The 21772-nt window shown below is 38.3% G+C and overlaps 1 protein-coding gene across 1 annotated transcript in view; it reads right to left on the bottom strand.

Annotated features, from left to right (window-relative positions):
- Nucleotides 1-21772, bottom strand: part of LOC134755697 (uncharacterized) — a 49797-nt gene that overhangs the window by 12147 nt on the left and 15878 nt on the right. The window contains exons 2-5 of the mRNA XM_063692245.1: nt 17588-17860; nt 16831-16982; nt 1948-2061; nt 63-201 (exon numbers count right to left, since the gene is read on the bottom strand). Coding sequence (XP_063548315.1) covers nt 63-201; nt 1948-2061; nt 16831-16982; nt 17588-17860 — 678 coding nt within the window. The remainder of the gene's footprint in view (nt 1-62; nt 202-1947; nt 2062-16830; nt 16983-17587; nt 17861-21772) is intronic.

Raw genomic sequence — 21772 nt, 5'->3', positions numbered from 1 at the left:
TTTAACAGGTCTGTACTGGGTTTTCCTTACCTTCAAATGCCATTGATTAAATGGAAACGAACCTCGCTCTCCAGAAACTTGGCCCTCGCCTCCCTCTCCTGTCTCAGGCGGCGCAAGCGATTCTTCTCGTTGATCCTCCACTGCCGCACCATGGTGATCTTCCTCTTCAGTTCCAGTTCAGCCGCTGCCTCTACCCGCTGCCTGTTTTAAGCGTTAGCTTTCTATAGTATGAAGAAACAATATTTAAAGAATATTTTACAATACAGCTTAAAATGGTATCAAAATTTAATTACTTTTCATGATCTTAACAATAACCTAAATAATGTTATTGGATACAATTCTTATCTAAAAATTATAGTTAGGAGTTATAGCTTTTTTTTCACAATCCATATCTTCCGCGGGAACAATATAGGCCTTTGTCCTTATACACCTGCATGAAGTAAGATCTTTTTCGAGCAAGTGTGATGAAATAGTTATTTGTGCAACAAGAGAGGAAAGTTGGTTTTTCTTGCGAGTGTTTATTTTCGCTCAAGATTCTACCTTAGAATCACTCGCTTCGCTCGTGATTCAATTATAGAATCTTTCGCTTTCTCGGGACTCAAAAACACGAGATGTAAAATAACTTTGCTCTCGTGTTGCACACATAATTTTTCACCTCAGTAGTGAGAACATATTAAAGGTTAAAATGTATTTCGAAAAAATAGATAAATATAATATATTATAAACAGAAAAAAAAAGTATTATAATATGTACGATACGATAAGATACGATACGATACGAGACGAGACGAGACGAGACCGGACCGGACCGGACCGTACCGTACCGTACCGTACCATAAAAAAAATGTAATAAAAGTATGAAGTTCATGGCCTTCACTAAATTAAAAAGCTACATTGTTTCACTCCCTGGAGTGAGGAAAGTCGCACTTTCCTCACTCCAGGGAGTGACGAAAGTAGGCTTGTTCGAGCTGCTGAGGTGAAAAAATAAATGCATGCATTATGTACTCATGAGGGCGTTTCTCCCATTCCCCAACTTTTATGTCCCACCATTTTGTTGTTTTTCATTATTTATTATTAGAAAAACTAGTTTCTTGCTTTCTTTCGGATGGAGCTATATACTTAGACCAAGATAAGTGTGCAACAATTTTAATAGCACACGCAGTGCAAGTGTGTGTGTGAAGTGCAAAATCGTTGCAGACTTATTTTGGTCTAACTCTACCTACTTTTGAAATTTCTTAGGCAAAAGAGCCGTATTGACATACTATTTTGTTAGATATAAGGCCAATGTGGTTAACACCGTCTATCAGGTAAGACCGTCTACAAGCTCATTCGTCGCTTCCTCTTGAGTTTGAACACATAGTCCACTTACAGAAAATTGGTAGAGCAGAAGGAGCGAAACTATTCCTTTCTGACTGTGTCTTAGCGACGTACGTATAGAAATAAAAAAGTATTATGCACTATGACGGTCTTCCCAACATAAAAATTGTATATGCTGGTCTTCTCGTCTTCGTCTTTACTGCAACATTATATGCTGAGTCGAGCCCCTTCTTAACATCACGCTGTTTTGAATGTCAATGTCAACTTAACTAGGTACCTACTTAGTATGCATCGCCCCGAATCGCATCTGGCCCAAAAGTTCCCATCAAGCTAGCAGCGTTTCCACGCTGTACAGCCAACGAAATCCCCTGCACCAGATACGACCTGGAGCGTGGATCGCAGTCCCTATCCCTAAGCCGGTGACCAAGTTCCTTAATAAACGCTTTAGCCTCCGTTCCCCAGTATGTAACCGTTCCTTAGTATGTAAATTGTTAAGTAGATTTTAAGATCGACTTCGAATGTACCTACCAATAATGTTTGTGGTGTTAAATAAAAGTTCTCTCTTTCTCTCTCTCTGTCTCTCTTCTTCAATTTTTGTAGTGCTAAAAATACAAAATAAACCAATACCAACTTGATACGGGTCTCCTTCTCGTGCGCGCGCTTCGCTCGTTCTTTGCGCATGCGTTCGTTGTATTCTTGTAGGTAGTTCATACGCATTTGTATCTTTAGTTCTTGTTCCTTTGCTCTGTAATTCATTAAAACAATAATTTTTCTGTAATTATTTAAACTCAGGGGCGTAGCTAGAGGACCAAATTTGCGCCCCCTGACGACTGACAACAGTTTCCCTGCTCCTGCGTTTTGCCCATTTCGCCCCCCCCCCTTTGGATGGCGTCCGGGGCACTTGCCCCCCCCCACCCCCTAGTTACGCCACTGTTTAAAGTTGACGGCAATCGGGCAATCATGGTCAAGCACGCAGCCCAAGACATAGACGGAGAGCTGGTGGAAATTTGGAGTAGGTCCTTGAGGCAAGCTGAAAATTTGCCTGATGCTTCTCCTATCTTACCCTACCTCAGCACTACAAGTCTGGCTGCAGGGTAGCGGGTCTAAACCAACCTATAAATTTTTAAAGAATTTTTTTTTGGTGCCCAAAAAAGGTTCTTGAGGCAATCTGTAATTTCTACAAGTGAAAATTGAATATCTAAATAGTCATAAAAAAATTATGCCAGACGATTTGGCCGGGTCTTTAACCTTGCCAGACGCGTGCAAAATATTTTTTTAAAAAAATTCAAAAAAGGTTCTTGAGGCAATCTGTAATTTTTACAGGTTAAAGTTAAGTATCTAAATAGTCATAAAAAAAATAAGCCAGACGATTTGGTCGGGGCCTTCTACCTGCCAGACGATCTAGAAAGTTACGTATGGCACTTACTCGCACGCAAAATTAAGTTTGTTATCCTGTATAAATGTATGCTAATACAAAGTTAATTTTGTAGTGCAGAAAATTAAAGAGAAAAGTACAAATTTGGATGTACGATGTGATTGTGAGTATATATTTATGATAATTATGGGTATGAATAGGGTGTGGGCATAGTACATTTGAAATTAGCGACAATATGTCCAGCTGTATCTCTATTGTAGATACATGGGTAGTTCATTAGTTATGACGAAGGCCTAGGCCGGGAAATATTTTTATTTTATTTTAATGTAAACATGGCGTGCATGGCTGTGTTCATGATTTATTTTTCATCTTTCATATATCATATAATATAATTAAATAATAAATAATTTATTAAATAATTAATTAATTATTTTAGGGGTTTAATATAATTTTAGTCTAATTTAATTTTAATTTTAATCTTAACTGTAATATAATAATTTTATGTAATGTTATAATGTAATGTATTATGATCCTAAGTTGATTGAAATAAATGAATAAATGAAATAAAATTAATTACATCACACGTTTAGGGGGGGAGGGGGTCAAGAAAATGTGACATGTTGTGAGGGAGTCACAAACTTTGTGACGTCACTATAAGTTATTTAAATTATTTTATTCGCTGTACAGTTAAATAACAAGTTTTTGGAACGATAATCGTTTTTAATCGTTTAATTTTCTTGACATGCAATGAAATATCGTCCTCATGTGCGTCAAAACAGCCTTCAAAGTATCACGTTTCGGGCGGAGCAACTCGAGAGAACTGTAAAGCGAGGTTTAGACTAGCAAGAACTTGCATGCAATTTACGTTACATTACCGACTACTAAGGTAAACTGCATTCAAAATGTTTATCAGATACCGCAATGTAATGAAAATTGCATGCAAGTTATTGCTAGTCTAAACCTCGCTTAAAGGAATTTCATACGAAATTGAGTATTTATTTTTATTTTAATGTAAACATGGCATCTGTGTTCATGCGAACGGGCTAAACAGCTGAAATTTGTTTTAGTCGGAGCGCAAAAATAATCAAATTTTCTTTCCCGCGTAAGCAACCCTTAATTTATATTTAAAATAAACGCAAAAAAAAAACAAAATCTTTATAGGGCTGTATCTGCTAAAGCATGCGTCGTAGCGCAAAAATAATAAAATTTTCGTTCCCCTCTAGGTAACCCTTAATTTATATTTGAAAAAAAAAACCAAAAAGACAAAAAAATCTTTATAGGGCTGTATCTTATAAACCATGCGTCGTAGCGCAAAAATAATAAAATTTTCGTTCCCCTTTATAAAACCCCAAAGTAATATAATAAAGAACACAATGAAAATCAAAAAATAAAAAAAAATAAAAAAATATATATAGGGCTGTATCTCCTAAACCATGCGTCGTAGCGAAAAATAATAAAATTTTCGTTTCCCTCTAGGTAACCCTTAATTATATTTAAAAAAAAAACAAAAAAAAATCTTCATAGGGCTGTATCTTCTAAACCATGCGTCGCCAAAAATAATAAAATTTTCGTTCCCCTCTAGATATGATCCTTAATTTATATTTGAAAAAAAAAAACAAAAGAAATATCTTTATAGGGCTGTATCTCCTAAGCCGTGCGTCGTAGCGTAAAATAAATCAAATTTTCGTTCCCCTTTAAAAAACCCCAAAGAAATATAATAAAGAACACAATGAAAATCAAAAAAGAAAAAAAAAGAAAAATAAATTTATAGGGCTGTATCTCCTAAACCATGCGTCGTAGCGAAAAATAATAAAATTTTCGTTTCCCTCTAGGTAACCCTTAATTTATATTAAAAAAAAAAAAAACAAAAAAAAATCTTCATAGGGCTGTATCTCCTAAACCATGCGTCGCCAAAAATAATAAAATTTTCGTTCCCCTCTAGATATGATCCTTAATTTATATTTGAAAAAAAAAAAAAAAACAAAAGAAATATCTTTATAGGGCTGTATCTCCTAAGCCGTGCGTCGTAGCGTAAAATAAATAAAATTTTCGTTCCCCTTTAAAAAACCCATGTGATAAATAAAAAACACAATAATAATAAAAAACAACAAAAAAACGTTATAGGGCTGTATCTGCTAAACCGTGCGTCGTAGCGCAAAAATAATCAAAATTTTCCTCCCCTTTAGGAAAGCTTTAGGAGTTAATATAAAAAATTACCAAAAAGAAAAAAAAACAACTTTATAGGGCTGTATCTCCAAAACCGTGCGTCGTAGCACAAAAAAAAACAAATTTTCGTTCCCTTTCAAGGAACCCATAAGTGGTATAAAAAACACAATGATAAAATAAAAATAAAAAAAACGTTATAGGGCTGTAACTGCTAAACCGTGCGTCGTAGCGCAAAAATTATGAAATTTAAAAACAACGAAAAATAAATATATATATATGGCTCTAGCTTCTAAACCGTGCGTAGTAGCGCAAAAATAATAAAATTCTCGCCCCCTTTTACCCCACACACTGAATAACCTATGAGTACATGAAACAATCACCATCATCATCATATTTGTATTATTATTTGTATTATTCAAGCATTAATAATAAAATAACAAATTCACACATTATAATAATTACAACACATTACTATTCTGTATTTAAATTGTACATGTATTTATTAAAATTACAATACATTCTTATAAATTCGGTCATATTACATTTACTATATCCCTACTAATACTCAGTGTACATAATTATCATAAATATACAAATATTCATAATCACAATCACATCGTACATCCTAATTTGTACCTTTTACCTTTAATTTACTGCACTACAAAAATAACTTTGTATTAGCATACATTTATACAGGATAACAAACTTAATTTTGCGTGCGAGTAAGTGCCATACGTAACTTTCTAGATCGTCTGGCAGGTAGAAGGCCCCGACCAAATCGTCTGGCTTATTTTTTTTTATGACTATTTAGATACTTAACTTTAACCTGTAAAAATTACAGATTGCCTCAAGAACCTTTTTTGAATTTAAAAAAAAAAATATTTTGCACGCGTTTGGCAAGGTTAAAGACCCGGCCAAATCGTCTGGCATAATTTTTTTATGACTATTTAGATATTCAATTTTCACTTGTAGAAATTACAGATTGCCTCAAGAACCTTTTTTGGGCACCAAAAAAAAAATTCTTTAAAAATTTATAGGTTGGTTTAGACCCGCTACCCTGCAGCCAGACTTGTAGTGCTGAGGTAGGGTAAGATAGGAGAAGCATCAAGTAAATTTTCAGCTTGCCTCAAGGACCTACTCCAAATTTCCACCAGCTCTCGGACCAACAGAACGAAATTGCGGCGCAGTGTGGACGCCCTCACCTTGAGGACATAGGACTTTAAGTCAGTAAGCGCCACTTGCGCCATCCAACTAACCCAGGTTAACCGGTTACCAGTACAATTTGACACTGGATTAACGGTTTAACCGCTTAACCCCGGGTTAGTGGGATGGTGCAAGTGGAGCTAAGTAAATTTAAAGGCATGCATCGAAGAACAGGGTAGCGTAATATGAATCTTGGTAAGGGTACCCGAATGGGCTGATATAGTGGTTATAATTTCTCCGCTTCCTTGACGATTAGAACAAGTTAGATAGACTGCAGTTACTATAGTATATTAACAATATTTTAGTTTAAATATTCATACATTAACTTTAAGAAAAACGAAATTGATTGGTATATTTGATTTATGTTAGCTCCCAAACGAATTTTAAAGGATAGAAGGTACTCACGGTGCTGGGCCGAAAAGAACGCAAAATATAATCCACTTTAATTCAACCTATGTAAAATTAAATTTCCATATTACACCCATAATTAAAATCATATTTTTGTAGATCTCCTCCCCCGCACCCTATACATTATACATAGACAAAACGACGTAGATTTTTAAATCACGTGGGCGAAGCCGTGGGCAAAGCTAGTTTTATGTATAAATAGGGACATCAAGAGCTCTCTAATACAATCGTATTCGCTACATATTTACCTACATGCAACAACATAAAATCCTCCATCTATAAAAGTGCTTAGTAATAAATAATTCAGTTGAGTAAACACAATAAACAGCTAATGGATGTTTTTTGAAAGCGTCCGGTAACTTTGTGAAACTGACGGTTTCGCACATTAATGTCACACAACAACGGCTACTAATCGTTTCTAACGATTGCGTACAGGTAGCCTTACTACGAGTTTTACACTGACATACTCGCTAGCGTCTGCGTAACTTACTTTCTAGCGAGCGAGCGAGATGTATAGAAAGTAAGTTACGCTGACGTCAGCGAATAATATTATGTCAGTGTCAAACTCGTGGTCTAACTGTTAAATTGGGAATGTTGCCACTTGATCATTCGGTAAATGAAATTATGCGAATAATTGGTTTTAGAGAACCATTTAGAGGCAGCGAAAGGGTTAAATTCGTCAAGAGCCTGCTACGAGGCTACGGCGTAGCGCGTAGCTGGCGTTTAAAGCTTCGTATCGCTTGCAAGAAGTATCAGGAGGCTTATTCTGATTGTATAAACAGGTCATGAATTTAATCGGAACTTGTAATGGATATGATTTGTTAATGTAAAAAGTGTCATTTCTTCGAGCAAATGATGATACCACGTATAGCCTGCATCATCTCAAATGACTTTTTCGTCTAAGACGGTAATCTGTTAAACAAAAGCTATTGTCTCTTTTCAGTGAGCTGTCGGTCTTTGTGTGCCATTGTGTGTTGGCGCGTGCCACGGCGCGTGCGGCGCTCACACGCAATGGCACACAATGCCCGACCGCTCGCATAAAAGAGACAATGGCTTTTGTTTAACAGATTACCGTCTAAGATGAAAAAGTCATTTGAGAAGATGAAGCTATACTAACAACAACGTTCTTAACCAACAATGGATCTTATGTCGTTGGAATAAGGTTTAAGTTAACAGTTATCAGTGCGGAAGGTAATCCCGGGAACATGGAAATTGGAACAATTACGTTCCTAGCTCCAATCTTGGCTAATTGCATCACAGGTGTGTCAGATCACTCATATTTGTACCTAATGGCTGCCGCTATTGCTTTAAGGCTCGGCCAAACACAAGGCACGACGCAACGCCGCGTCCGCGCCGCGTGATACCTGTTCAAACAGGTCGCGCGCGGATCGCGCCGGCCTCGCGCTCTCAACACGCCCTCATCGCGCGCGCGAACGCGGCGCGGCCTTGTGTTTGGCCGAGCCTTTATCTCTTACGAGTAAGGCCGCTTTCCCACTGACTTCCAGCTTTTCGCAAGTACGGTTTTCTGCAGGATCGCGTTTTCTGTGGTATGAGTGCAGTATCCCGCAAACAGAATACTCGTGTGAACGTTACTATATTAGCACGTATACACCTAAAACGGAATCCTGCAGAAAACCGTATCCCGAGATGATTCTGTACAGTAATTTACTAGCGTATTATATTATGGATGTAACAAAGCAATGGTATTGTAGTAAATACATTAAACTTCCGAAAAATTGCACAATACGATTCAATAAGTAAACCACCACTTGAAATACAACGCTACCACAAAGCGGGCTCCATATATCATAATTCTCAACTTACACTCAATATATTATTATCTTCGGTTACCGCGATAGTTACTCATGAAATAAAACTATGAAAACCGTTGACCACGAACGCTGTAAAGGGTTCGATACGTCGGGATGTATTATAAATTTAATATGCGCTATATAATCCGTTTTCATAGTTTTATTTTACACTCAATAAGTTCAATAGCACTGAAATCATATGAAATATGACGATCTATACCTAGCTGTTCTAAGTCTACACTAGAATCAATCTACGTTGCCGATGGTACCCTTATATCAAGCTCTATACACAACACCCTAAAACAACTCTGAACCTTATCACAAAGCTATAAGACTGATAATCACACGTGTGATATGGAATGTGTTCCTAACTCGATTGTTTCGGGATTGTTGTTTGCTTCAACATTATTACATTTCACGAGAGAGCTGTGGGTATTATACAGTGTGTAAATTCAATACGGGCGAATATTTAAACGGTGGTTAGCATATAGTATATTGAGAGCGTTGAGAAGTGTATGTGGGGTAAGATTACAAGATAGAATTAGGAACAGTGTGATAAGGGAAAAGTGTGGACTGAGCGAAGATGTAGTGACAAAAATTGAGAAAGGTATGTTGAGATGGTTTGGACACGTGGAAAGAATGAGTGAAAGGAGGCTAACAAAGAGAGTGTATAAGGGAGAGGTAGAAACGGGAGTTGGAAGGGGCAGACCTCGGCGGACTTTCTCTGATCATATCGGGGAAATCCTGAAGAAAGGCCAGGTCAAGAGCACCCTAAACCGGCGAGCGTGTATGAGGAATGTTATGAAAGTGAAGGAAGCGAAAGAGGTATGTCAGGATCGTAGCAAGTGGAAATCCGTGGTCTCTGCCTACCCCTCCGGGAAATAGGTGTGATTATGTGTATGTATGTATGTATGTATATTGAGACAGATTTTGCTTAGAAATACAATGAAAATTTTAACCATACAAAATAATTCGGCGCGCAATGTAATACAACCTAGGAGGATATAACCAAACGGACCCGCCACGTCTGTAATTTGCTGTACAACAAAGTCTGCCAATTTTTGCGGGGGAGGGGAACGTCAAATGTATACGTAACGTCAAAATAGCCATGTCAGATAAACGTCAGTCCATACATTGTGTATGACCAATGGCCGATTTTCGACAGAGGGGAATGCCTGTTAATGGCTACTCCATTTGGTTATATCCTCCTAGAATACAACACTCAAGTTACGGGGTACGAGCTTTTTAAAGTAACTGTCAACGCATGTTGGCAGTTACTATTAAAAAGCTCGTATCTCGTAATGTCATGTCATCTTATGTCTCTTAAGACGAAAGTGGAGGACCCGCGCGAAATCGCCTTTTCATACAAACGTAGTTCCCATTTTCCTCTCTGGATAATAACATTATTTGAAAATATTTTGACACAATTTGTTATATATCAACCAGCTATGCCCCTACGTTTTGAGTTTTTTCGAATTTTTTATTATTATAAGTTAGGAGCAATTAAAAATTTGTATGAAATTAGTTTTTCGCTCCTAATTTTTACTACAATAAAAAATCGAAAAAAAATATTTTCCATAATGGCAATATCCAGAGAGGAAAATGAGGACTACGTTTGTATATTCGTTTTGATAATTCGCACAAATGTTCTGATTTCCACCTCTTCCATACGTCTGAGAATAGTTTTTGCACAAGTTGCCATCTCGTCCGCTCGTCTCTTTCGGTTCGTATATTGTCAAATTTGGACCGCTTGATAAGAAGTGAGACGGCGTCAGAAAATTCAGGTCGTCTGGGTCTTCGGAGATAGCGTGTACGGAACCCTTAAAAATGAACTACGGGGTCATAATTAAGTGTAACTTAAAAAAATCTATTTATTGATTATACGGATTAATTCTATATCTATAGGCTGTTACTGAACCGGTGAGCTCCATCTTAGGCCCTGTCTTCACTTTCCATCAGGTGTGACTAGGGCCAATCGCCGATCAGTTTATAATAATAAAAAAAAACTGGTTTAATTTATTGCCCGTATTAGATTTACACCTGTATAAAGTTTCTTGTACTGGGGCTGAAGGGAAAATAATCGACATTGGTAATGGTCCTGTCTTGAGCACTGAACCTGAGATTTATCTTCCGAAAAGGAAATTAAGAGGAGGTGTAAAGCCATGAAATTAGAAAGGAACAAAAGATATGGCACGCAACTTGCGACGGAAGATCCGGCAAGCTCGGTTCTCCATACAAACGTAGTTACGCTCTTATTTTAAAACGACTAGCTAGATAAAAACTTTGTACTTACAATAGGATAAGGTATATCTATGTCTGTAATTAGTTTATGTAGATACCAAAGTTATTATTCAGATACCAAAGTTAAAAAAATACAGCGAATTTAAATTTTTCATACAAAACTTGCTTTTGCTCTACTTTGTTTGTTTTATATACTAGAGCTATATAAACTAATTACAGAACTAGATATACATAATGTCATTGTATGTGCAAAGTTTCATTACAATCCAACACGTAGTTTGAAAATGCGAACGAAACTCCTTTCGTATGGGAAGGTGAAATTCGGCCGAGCTTGCTGCGGACTCTTAACAATAAAAGTATACTTGTGAATAAAATTCTGCTAGTCAAATCCCTCGGCTATATCAGTAGCTATTTTATCATCATCATCATCATCATGTCAGCCGATAGACGTCCACTGCTGGACATAGGCCTCCCCCAAGGCTCGCCACTCCGACCGATCCTGTGCCGCTCGCAACCACCGAATTCCCGCGACCTTCACCAGGTCGTCGCTCCATCTCGTTGGAGGCCTACCGGCAGTTCGTCTTCCGGTACGCGGACGCCACTCCAGAACCTTCCGGCCCCACCGGCCATTTTATACTATTTTATACTAAAATTATACTGATACTACAGTATGCAGGTTTTCGCAATTTTTTCTATCAAGTCAAGCCCCCTCTTAATGAGCTATTCATGGAACATATGCGGTATTTTCTATTTTATTTATTTATTATTTTATTTTATTTATTTGGGGCATCAACAGCAATACAAATCATAGTGAACAGAAAACATAGCCAATAACAGATGTCCACAAAAGTACAATTAACATGCAATAACTAAGTGGAAACACAAAAAAAAGAAGGGAGTAAAAAAGCATTCTATACAAACTATATATGGCTTGCATAACATGTGTACGTGTGTGTTTTGAGTGATTGTGTGTGCGTGTTCGTGTGTGTTTGTTGTATAAAAAGAGACCTTATTGTCGATGGCGCTTACGCCATTATTAACGATGCTCCGATATAAATACAATAGCGCGCGACGCTGTGCGGCGTAAGCGCCATCGACAATAAGGTCCCTTTTCATAGAAAATGCCCCATATTGCTGTTTTAGCAAAGAAAAAATTGCGTACAAGTAAGAAAAATTCCTTAAAAACGTAAATAGGTAAATATAAAGCTCCGCTTTACTCTGTCTTTCTTAACATTAAAAAAAATATATATATATTTTTCATGTTACAAGATTTGTATAAATGCGTCGCGTAAAAATTTTACTCTCAGTTCTCATTAGCTTGTCTATTATTAGATATTTTTATACAAATTAGCTTTCATTTATCATTTATGTTGTAAAATAAGAAACAAAGAATTGGCATGTTCCTTTGAACTTTTTTTATCGCAGTTTCAAATGCTTAAAAAAGTCTGTACAAGGTTTTATTACTAAAGGTACGCAGTTTTATAGACCTAGTTCATGCTAGACACTCGACAGGTAAATTCGAACGTACTAACGTACACTCAGAAAAAGAAGACACCTAGAAGTTATTTAGATATCATTCTGATTTTAATGATATCGAAATAACTTCTTTAGTTATCGTGAATTTCATTAGAACTTCTCGCACATCATCGATATCATTTAAATATCATTCAGATGTCGACGTCGAAGTCGTACGTTCGAATTGGCCTCTGAGTCAAAATGGTGGTGTAAAATTTACGATCCATTAGTTTCAGGTAATGAGAAATATCTTATCATTAATATCATCTGTCTCAAAAACTTTTCTAATAAGACTCCTGAAACCTAGACGTAATTAGTTGCGATATAATATGATATATAGAGATATTTCACCCACTTAGGAATAAAGGACTGATTGAGAAAATAATCAGATATAAATTATGATATAGATTAGTTGCTTTGTGGCATTGTACCAAGGATGCATTTCCCCGCTGTATCGCAATGCTGATACGTTGTGCGAGAAAGCCGCCAGCTCTTCGGTCACCAGTTACGTCAACTAGACGCTTCGCGATTTCTGCAAACAACTTATGCGCGCTGGGACCCCATGGACCTAGAGTTTCAACTTCAACGTATCAGCATTGCGATACAGCGGGGAAATGCCGCCAGCATCCTTGGTACAATGCCTCAAGGGCCTTTTTTAGATTTAAGCTAGTTATTAATTTCGTTTACGTAGTACCACTGTATATATCTTGTATGTAAATAAATAAAGTAAAGTTGCTTTGTTCAGAATTTAATTAAGTTGTGTGTAATAGTGATTGTTTGTTTTGTCTAGACCATTTACAAAGAACTACCAAGTTTTACCAAGTCACAAAAAAACTATTTAGATACAAAAAAATAACATTATTTTCGCCCTTTTTCTAAAAAAAAAGTCTTCTTAGGGCAGTTCTACCATCAACGTATGGATGGTATAGAAAGGATGCTAATCTCTTAAGGCAGAATTGTTGCAAAAGTGATCGCTTTTAGCTTTAAATAATAGTTCCTAATCTCTCCGGTGGCGCTAGTTAGGCTCTGGGACATAAGGCAATAAATAACCCGACCAAATTACGTAGGTTGTTTTTGGTAGTATTTCGGTGTATGGTGGCGCCGCCTAATTACTGTTTTTTGATGGACACTTTTCATACATAGAGATTTGGCTCCTTTATATAGTCTCCATGCCATCAACGGTTTAGGCAGTGTTTTATCTGTCAGTATCATCTATCGCATAGTAGTAATAACCTACATAGGATATTAGTCACCTGCCAGACAAAAGCTGCCTCTCTACTGAGGCGAAGAGAGATGACAAGAGATGTGTGGGAATCAGCGAATAAAATTGGTACTCTTCTCCGCTCCGCTGGAGAACAACCAACGCTGTCGGTTGATTCCCAAACGCCTCTTCACCTTTGCTCTCCATCTCGGTGGAAGGCAGCATAAGTGTAAGGCCTGAGTGGACGCTCGAGTTGGGCGTGTAGCGGGGCGGGGCGTGCCGCGTGCATGTTAAACAAATGCAAACGTATAGGATCGGCCTTAGTGCACGTTGCTCAAATCACTTGTGAGCCCGACGCCACGCTGCACGCTCCGCTTCGAGCGTCCACTCAGGCCTTACACTGTCTCACAGTTATGTATGATAACCTAAAAAAGCAGTTAAATAACTTCTAAATAAGCCAGACGATATAAAACTTCTCTGACCTAGTTTGACTCAATTTTTTTTGCTTCTTTCATAGTTGACAAATTAAAATCCATTTAGCAAGGTTGCACTAAAAATAATTAGGTAAACAAACAAAGCAAACTTTTGTGTTAAAAAAATATCAAGGCTCATTAACTCAAAATAAGAGCGTTTTAAGACGGCAGATTTAGAACTTAATTGGCTTAATTACGCAAAAAAAAGTGTCAAAAAATGGCGACGATAATTTCTAATTAAAGGAGCTACGCATTAAAAATACCAACACCCACTTGAAAGCGAATTGGGACAAGCAATTTCAGCAAAGAAATATTTATAAAGCGCGACTAAATTACTAATTGCCAGTAAATGGAGAGTTATGGGTCCTCCTAGTATAGGGCCTTGCGACAGGTCAATATGCACAGTTATAGGACACTATTTTGTAAAAGATAGGGTTGAAAATGATGTAGCAATGTTTGGATTAGTAGTCAGGGCAGTTAGATACACGGGAGGCTTGCGTGGGAACTAAATGGAAATAAAGCATAGACATTAATTAGTCTGTTGTGGGCTCACGTTCGCGATTCGTTAAGAATGTTAAGTCTGTTTTCAGACGGAAACATTTATTTGGCGCAGATCTACATAATTATAATAAATCTTTATTCATAAAATATACATTTATGTACATATTTTCGTTTCTGCTAAGTACGTACAAGCTTTAGTAATCGACTTTTGCAGTTAAAAATTAATTATTGAGAATTTTAACGAGGAAAATTCGACTTGAATATTTATTACGACGGGAAAGCTGGAAATTTTGTAATGGCCATCTCGCATTCATCATGTAAATCATGTGACAATCTCATGAAATATAAATAGGTACTTATTTATATTTCATGATGATATTTATGCTAAATTTGTGGTGCAAAATGCTTCCCGGTTTAAAGCTTTTTAAGTAAACTAGAAACTTACCTGATACAATATCTCAAAATCAATCGATTTCTGTAAGTAACTATTTGGATATTATATTATTAGCAATGTCCTATAATATTAATAATATATAATATTAAAACTTATAGTGCAATTTGATTACATTCACTCATTCGTTGATTCAATACCTTCTTTAGGGTTCCGTACCCAAAGGGTAAAAACGGGACCCTATTAGATACTAAGACTCCGCCGTACGTCAGTCCGTCCGTCCGTCTGTCTGTCACCAGGCTGTATCTCATGAATCGTGATAGCTAGACAGTTGAAATTTTCACAGATGATGTATTTATATTGTCGCTATAACAACAAATACTAAAAACAAAATAAAATATATATTTACATAAGTGGGGCTCCCGTCTCCCATACAACGCGAACTTTTTGACGTTTTATTTTTGCGTAATGGTACGGAATCCTTCCTGCGCGAGTCCGACTCGCACTTGGCCGGTTTTTTGTAGTTAGTAGGTACTCCATATTTCTAATTCACCTCAACTCTCATGCGGACACTTACATTCGGATGAGAAGTTTTAGTTGGATGTTGGATCGCTCGCTGGGGATAGTTTTAGGTACTTAATAGTTAAATACACGGTCCGGGTAGGGATTGTTGCAAACTTTCACGAATTGGTCCAATTTTAACAATGTTTGTGTTAGATGTTTGCCTTAATATTGTCTTCGGTTACCGCGATAGTTACTCATGAAATAAAACTATGAAAACGGATTATATCGCGTATATTGAATTTATAATACATCCCGACGTTTCGAACTCTTTACAGCCCGCCCGTCACCCGTTGACCACGAACGCTGTAAAGAGTTCGAAACGTCGGGATGTATTATAAATTCAATATACGCGATATAATCCGTTTTCATAGTTTTATTTCATGTTTGCCTTAGTTTTATAATTTCATTGCTTGTATAAAATTGGCGTTCTTGTCAATGCCAACTTACTTTTGTGACTCAGCGACGCAAAAAGGGTTTAAGCCTCTGACACGTGAGCTCTCCACGTGTCCCGATCATGCGCAAATTAACGTCACGTTACTGGCTTGGTTCTAACTTCACATTGTCTTCCCAGTGAGACCTGGTTCGAGGCAGAAGGTGACCACTTGACCAGTCTGTCGGGTGACGTTTCGCCTATGATATTAGTATACCTAAGATTTCGCTGCAGTAATGATATTGGTTCCAGTAGGTACATTTATCAGTTCGTCAGTGGATTCAATAATTATTGAAGGTTTACTCCGCTAATGTGAAAATAAGTCTATATAATTTACATGAAGTAAATAATATTTTTCTGCCAGCTATTATGAAAAAGTGAATTATGGAATACTCTCGCGCCCCTTCTCTGCCTCTTCTAAAGCGGGCTGTGATCAGCAAAAATATCTAGGCTTCGTGCTACATACATATATGTATTTATATATATTTTTATTATAAACTGATCGGCGATTGGCCCTAGTCACACCTGATGGAAAGTGAAGACAGGGCCTAAGATGGAGCTCACCGGTTCAGTAATAGCCCATTCACTCTTGCTTTAAAGAGACCGAGGTCAATAGTGATCAGGGAATACAGATGGCGGGAGCGCATTCCATTCTTTAGCCGTCCGTACCAAAAAGGAAGAGGCAAAACGTTTCGTGCGAACAAATGGAACGTGGACCACGAACGGGTGCATTCGCTCCCCGCGCCTGCATGTCCGATGATGGAAAGGATAAGGTAGGATCAGATCCTGTGCGCCCTCCCCATATAAAAAATTGTAAAGTTATATAAGGAATACAGAGAAAGACTTGAAGCCTTTGAAATGTGGTGCTGGCGGCGGATAGAGAAGATTAGTTGGACCGAGAGAAAATCTAACGAGGAAGTTCTCAACCTTGTACAGGAGAGGAGGTCCCTGTTGCAAATCATTGAGAGCAGAAGAGGGAAGATGGTTGGGCACCTGTTACGACACGAAAAATAAAATTCATAAAAAATATTGTGGAAGGGAAAGTAGGAGGAAGGCGTAAGAGAGGGAGACCAAGAAGAACATACATGGACCAACTTAAGGAAAAGATAAACGTCGTGTCGTATCAGGCGGTCAAACAAAAGGCTCAGGAAGGAGATACATGGAAATTGCTGCACCGACAAGAGCTAGGCTCTTAAATTAATGATGATGATATAAGGAATATATAGTGAACTTACAGTCGCTTCTTCTCTGCCCATTCAGCAGCATTCTCCCTAGCCACCTTCTCCAGATGTTCTCTGGCGCGTTCAGATCTGTTGAAGATGTCCTGTCTGCGGGAAACGTCTTTCTCCACGCGTTTCATAGTCAGATCATCCCGGCACCGCTCGTCCTGGTCAAGATAAGCTATTTGAATTGTATCCTTGAGTTATCTAATAGAAGTATATAGGACCTTAAATAATCAGAAATATCATCATGATCTACAAAATATGACCATTTTAGTATGCAAATAGTTTTGTAAGGGTAAACAAACTAACATACCTTTTTGACATATTTTGATATAATATTGTCTTCGGTTACCGCGATAGTTACACATGAAATAAAACTATGAAAACGGATTATATCGCGTATATTGAATTTATAATACATCCCGACGTTTCGAACCCTTTACAGCGTTCGCGGTCAACGGGTGACGGGTGACTCAGTCACCCGTTGACCACGAACGCTGTCGTCGAAACGTCAGGATGTATTATAAATTCAAGATACACGACATAATCAGTTTTCATAGTTTTATTTCATATTTTGATATGTTTCGAGGATCTTAATTTCATAGAACTGAACGCTGCTTAATATCAACTTATGTAAATACACCTCAGCTATGTTGCTTCAAAGATACCTTGGACGTTTAATGGCGAATAGGACTGCTGAGGGTCTGATTTCTGTCATTCATTGTTTTAATGTGACAAGACTTATATTTACTAGGAGTAAGCTACTTACGATAACCTTCATAACTTGATGTATCTGATCCATGAACTCATTATACAGATACTTCCTATACTGGTTGAAGTCTTTCAATGAGCAGACCGCCCTGCCATCCGTCGTGCAGAAGCCGAGCTGCTTCATCCTCTTCCTGGCGGCTTTCTGTGCGAAGTAGCAGGCCAGGTGGGGGTCGTGCATGGGAACGTAGTCGTAGGACACGTTGTTGCAGTAGGGGTCTGTTAGGTCGAAGGTCTGCCTGAAGTTGCTGTTGCCGAGACCTACGCGGCGGACCTGAAAAAAAAAGTTTAGTAAGGCCACAGGGCGGACACGCTTTACATCAAAAATTACTTGCGTTGCGTGTGAAAGGCACGTCTGTACACGCGGCATGCGTCATAGTGTGAGTAAGTCAGCGGCCGGCAAACGGCCGTCAATCTGCTGTCGCGGGGCGAGGTAATTCTAGTCGGGGCGGGGCGGTGCGTGGCCGTTCTGTATGATAATACTATTACTTATTCTGTGGTAAGGCTGCATGTTGTAAATCTGTTTAGCTGTTTTTGAGTAATTGAGGAATAATCGTCATCCGATTACTAATATTGGTACCTATTTTGTGTTTTAGTATTTTCTAGGCGGTGGAGCATGCCATGGAGAATTACCTAAGTATGACTGAATGCAGTGCAGTTACCAAGTTAACAATTTCAAACTATCTTACTTAAATACATTTACTAGATTAAGGCATGGAAAACATGTACAGAGTCTAAACCCATTACCAGTGCGCGAGACGATATCAGCCTGTCAGTTAGAACAAAAATGTGACAGTTCCGAACAACTGACAGGCCGATATCGTCTGGCGGACTGGTAATGGGTGTGCCCCTTAAGATACACCTAAGTTTACATTGAAGGAGTATTTTTCTTCGTGAATATTCTATAAAACTACCAACATACGACGACTTAGAGATCCTATACAGGGATAAGTTAGCCTTTGTTGTATTTGATTTACACTGTATAGTATGCGGTGCTGCGCTCGTTCACTTACCTGTACTGACAATGGCATTCTGTTAAACAAAAGCCATTATTTCTTTTGTGCCTGAGCGCGTGGCTTTTGTGCCTGATCGCGTGGCTATTGTGTGGGAGCCTCAGGCACAAAGGCCACGCGCTCAGGCACAAAAGACATAATGGCTTTTGTTTAACATAATTCCATTGTTAGTACGTAAGTGAATGCTGAGCTCAGTAGAGATAGCGTTAACTATAACTGTGTTTTTTATATTTTTGTGTCTTGTTTCTAATGTAGGTACGTAGGTACAATATAATAGAAGGTAAATAAAGCATTCCGTTTTCTACAAAGCGAATAGAAATGCATTTGGTCCTCTAAGAATAAAATTGACTGTGGTTGAGGTTTTGGAACCATTTTATTTACTTTCCTAGAAACCTCAGCGTGTTCACAAATTAACTCCGGGTTATAACTCGGCTCCACGGCGGTGTTAGTGGCAATAAATACACGTTACGTCCGTTGTAAATTGCACTCGTGTTCCTCGGAGGATATGTTTTAGAAAACCGGCCAAGTGCCAGTCGGACTCGCGCATGAAGGGTTCCGTACCATTACGCAAATAGGCTGTGACAGACGGACAGATAGACGCACGAGTGAACCTATAAGGGTTTCGTTTTTTTCCTTTTGAGGTACGGAACCCTAAAAACGGCAAAAAAATCACGTTTGTTGTATGAGAGCCCCTCTTAAACATTTATTTATTCTGTTTTTAGTATTTGTTGTTATAGCGGCAACAGAAATACATCATCTGTAAAAAATTCAGGTGTCTAGCTATCGCGGTTCATGAGATACAGCCTGGTGACAGACAGACAGACAGACGGACAAAGAAGTCTTATTAATAGGGTCCCGTTTTTACCCTTTGGGTACACGGAACCCTAAAAAGGAAATCAACCGAGCCAAGTATCAGCCACACTCTTACCAAACCCCGTTATCAATGATGCTGTTCATTCATGGAGAATAAGCGTTGGCATAAATGTCGTGTACCCTAAATTCACCATTTCGCCTTAACTCTTTAGATAGATAGATAGATAGATAAACCATTTATTCGTTTACCACAATACACACATATTAAAACAGAAGAAACACAGGAAATACAAAAAAGCAACATTAAGATAAAAAACAAAACTTAAAAAAATAAACCGTAGAATTGCTGTGTGCGTTGCAGCAAAACAAAAGGGTTCTGGCTCAGTTATACACTCCGCTCTTTCGAGCGAAGCACTGGTAATTCTGCTAGAACCCAGGTCACTAACAGACTATCAATGTAGAAATTATAATGTTATAATAGTAATGAATAATTGGCCTATTTCTAATAAAATTGCCATTATAATGTCTGAATAGAATAGATGTGTCGTAGGGATGTATAGGTGTGGTGAGTCTTTCTCTTCTTCCTCGCGTTATCCCGACATTTTTCGCCCTGGGGTCCGCTTGTCAACTAATCCCAAGAATTAACGTAGGCACTAGTTTTTACGAAAGCGACTGCCATCTGACGTTCCAACCCAGAGGAGAAACCAGGCCTTAATGGGATTATTTCGATTTCCTCAGGATGTTTTTGTTTACCGAAAAGCAACTGGTAAAATATATCAAATGATATTTCGTACATAAGTTCCGAAAAATTATTGGTACGAGCCGAGGTTTGAACCCGCAACCTCCGGATTGAAAGTCACACGCTCTTACCGCTAGGCCACCAGCGCTTGTTTCGCCTTAAATCAAAATTACGCTATAAATTGTTACATGCGGTTCAAAGGCGTATTGAATACATTTGAGGAGTGTCGTTTCAAAAGGGCTTATTTACACTATAAACTTTTTTCGGGAAATTGAGTAAACATAAATCTACGGTTTCCATTTCGTAATTATTATTTTATTCACGACCCGCCCCGGCACGAGTTACACAAAACCGTAAGAAATTATACACCTAAACCTTCCTCAAGAATCACTCTGTTGATAGGTGAAAACCGCATGAAAATCCGTTCAGTCGTTTTTGAGTTTATCGCGAACATACACACAAACCAACAGACGCGGCGTGGGACTTTATTTTAGTGGAGTGCATACACATATTATAGTAGTTATAGACATGAAACCGAGCGACCAGGGGTAAGAAAATGACATATTCGTGTATTGACAGGTTAATGTATGGCAGCGTAATCCTTTTTCTCTTTCATTCTTATAAAATTCGGTATTTCGCCATCGCCTCCTAGCTATGCTGCCATAACCCGACCATGAAAAAAAACCCGGTCGGTGATAAGGACAAAGCATGGCACTATTTTCTCTTTCCTCTTATAGGAATCGCAATAAGACTATCTTTCTCTATCAAAGAGTGTCAGGCCCTTGAGTCAGCATCGAATAGACAATGGTGGTATGCAACTTACAATAGTCTTGGGATGGGGGAACTAGAGACTTGGACAGTCCTTCGGAAAGGCCAACACCAGCGACCGACCCCAGGGCCTGCAGTACCAGCTTGCCACGTCAGGGGAGTATCCGAAACCAGACAGGTTATTTTTAAATTAACGGACCACTACCACGACCTCCGCTCGGTTTTATTTTCACTATATTTCTTTGTTTGAACGCTTTTGGGACTATAATTCAAATCCTCCTACCCCAACCGTTTCATTGGCGCCCAACGTGGGGCCAATTTTTGGCTTTGGATTTACTTACGTTGTGTACCTCACATTAACACCTGTAGTTATATAGCGGCACCGCAGCGGGTGAGTGGCAATAAATCTACGTTACTTCGGTTGTAAATTGCCCTTGTGCCCGGAGATTAACTTATGGGGACGGTCACGACTTCTTAAAGAAAAGTGGGGGATATACTCGTAGGATCGCAGATTTGAAGTGATATTATTATCCTCTAACGTTTATTAAGATAGGTAAGGCACATATTAGTTTATTTATACCTAACACAGACATCATTTTTATCTATTACTAGCTTTTGCCCGCGACTTCGTCTGAGTGGACTTAGTAACCCCAGCAAGAGTAAGAATAGCGCCTGGAGAAAGTCTTATAGCAATTATTCAATTTGAGCATATTATGCACACAAATTAGCAGACGCTTCATTAATTATCTCAATTCCACCCCGCTTTTTACTTTCTGAAGGGATGATTTTCGGGATAAAAACTATCCTATGTCCTTCTCAGGGACTCAACCTATCTCTATGCCAAATTTCATCT

The sequence above is a fragment of the Cydia strobilella genome, chromosome 3 (genome assembly GCF_947568885.1).
Source record: "Cydia strobilella chromosome 3, ilCydStro3.1, whole genome shotgun sequence".
In the NCBI taxonomy this organism is placed as follows: domain Eukaryota; kingdom Metazoa; phylum Arthropoda; class Insecta; order Lepidoptera; family Tortricidae; genus Cydia; species Cydia strobilella.
The sequence above is the reverse complement of the archived record's forward strand: the minus strand, read 5'-3'. Positions and strand labels throughout refer to the sequence as shown.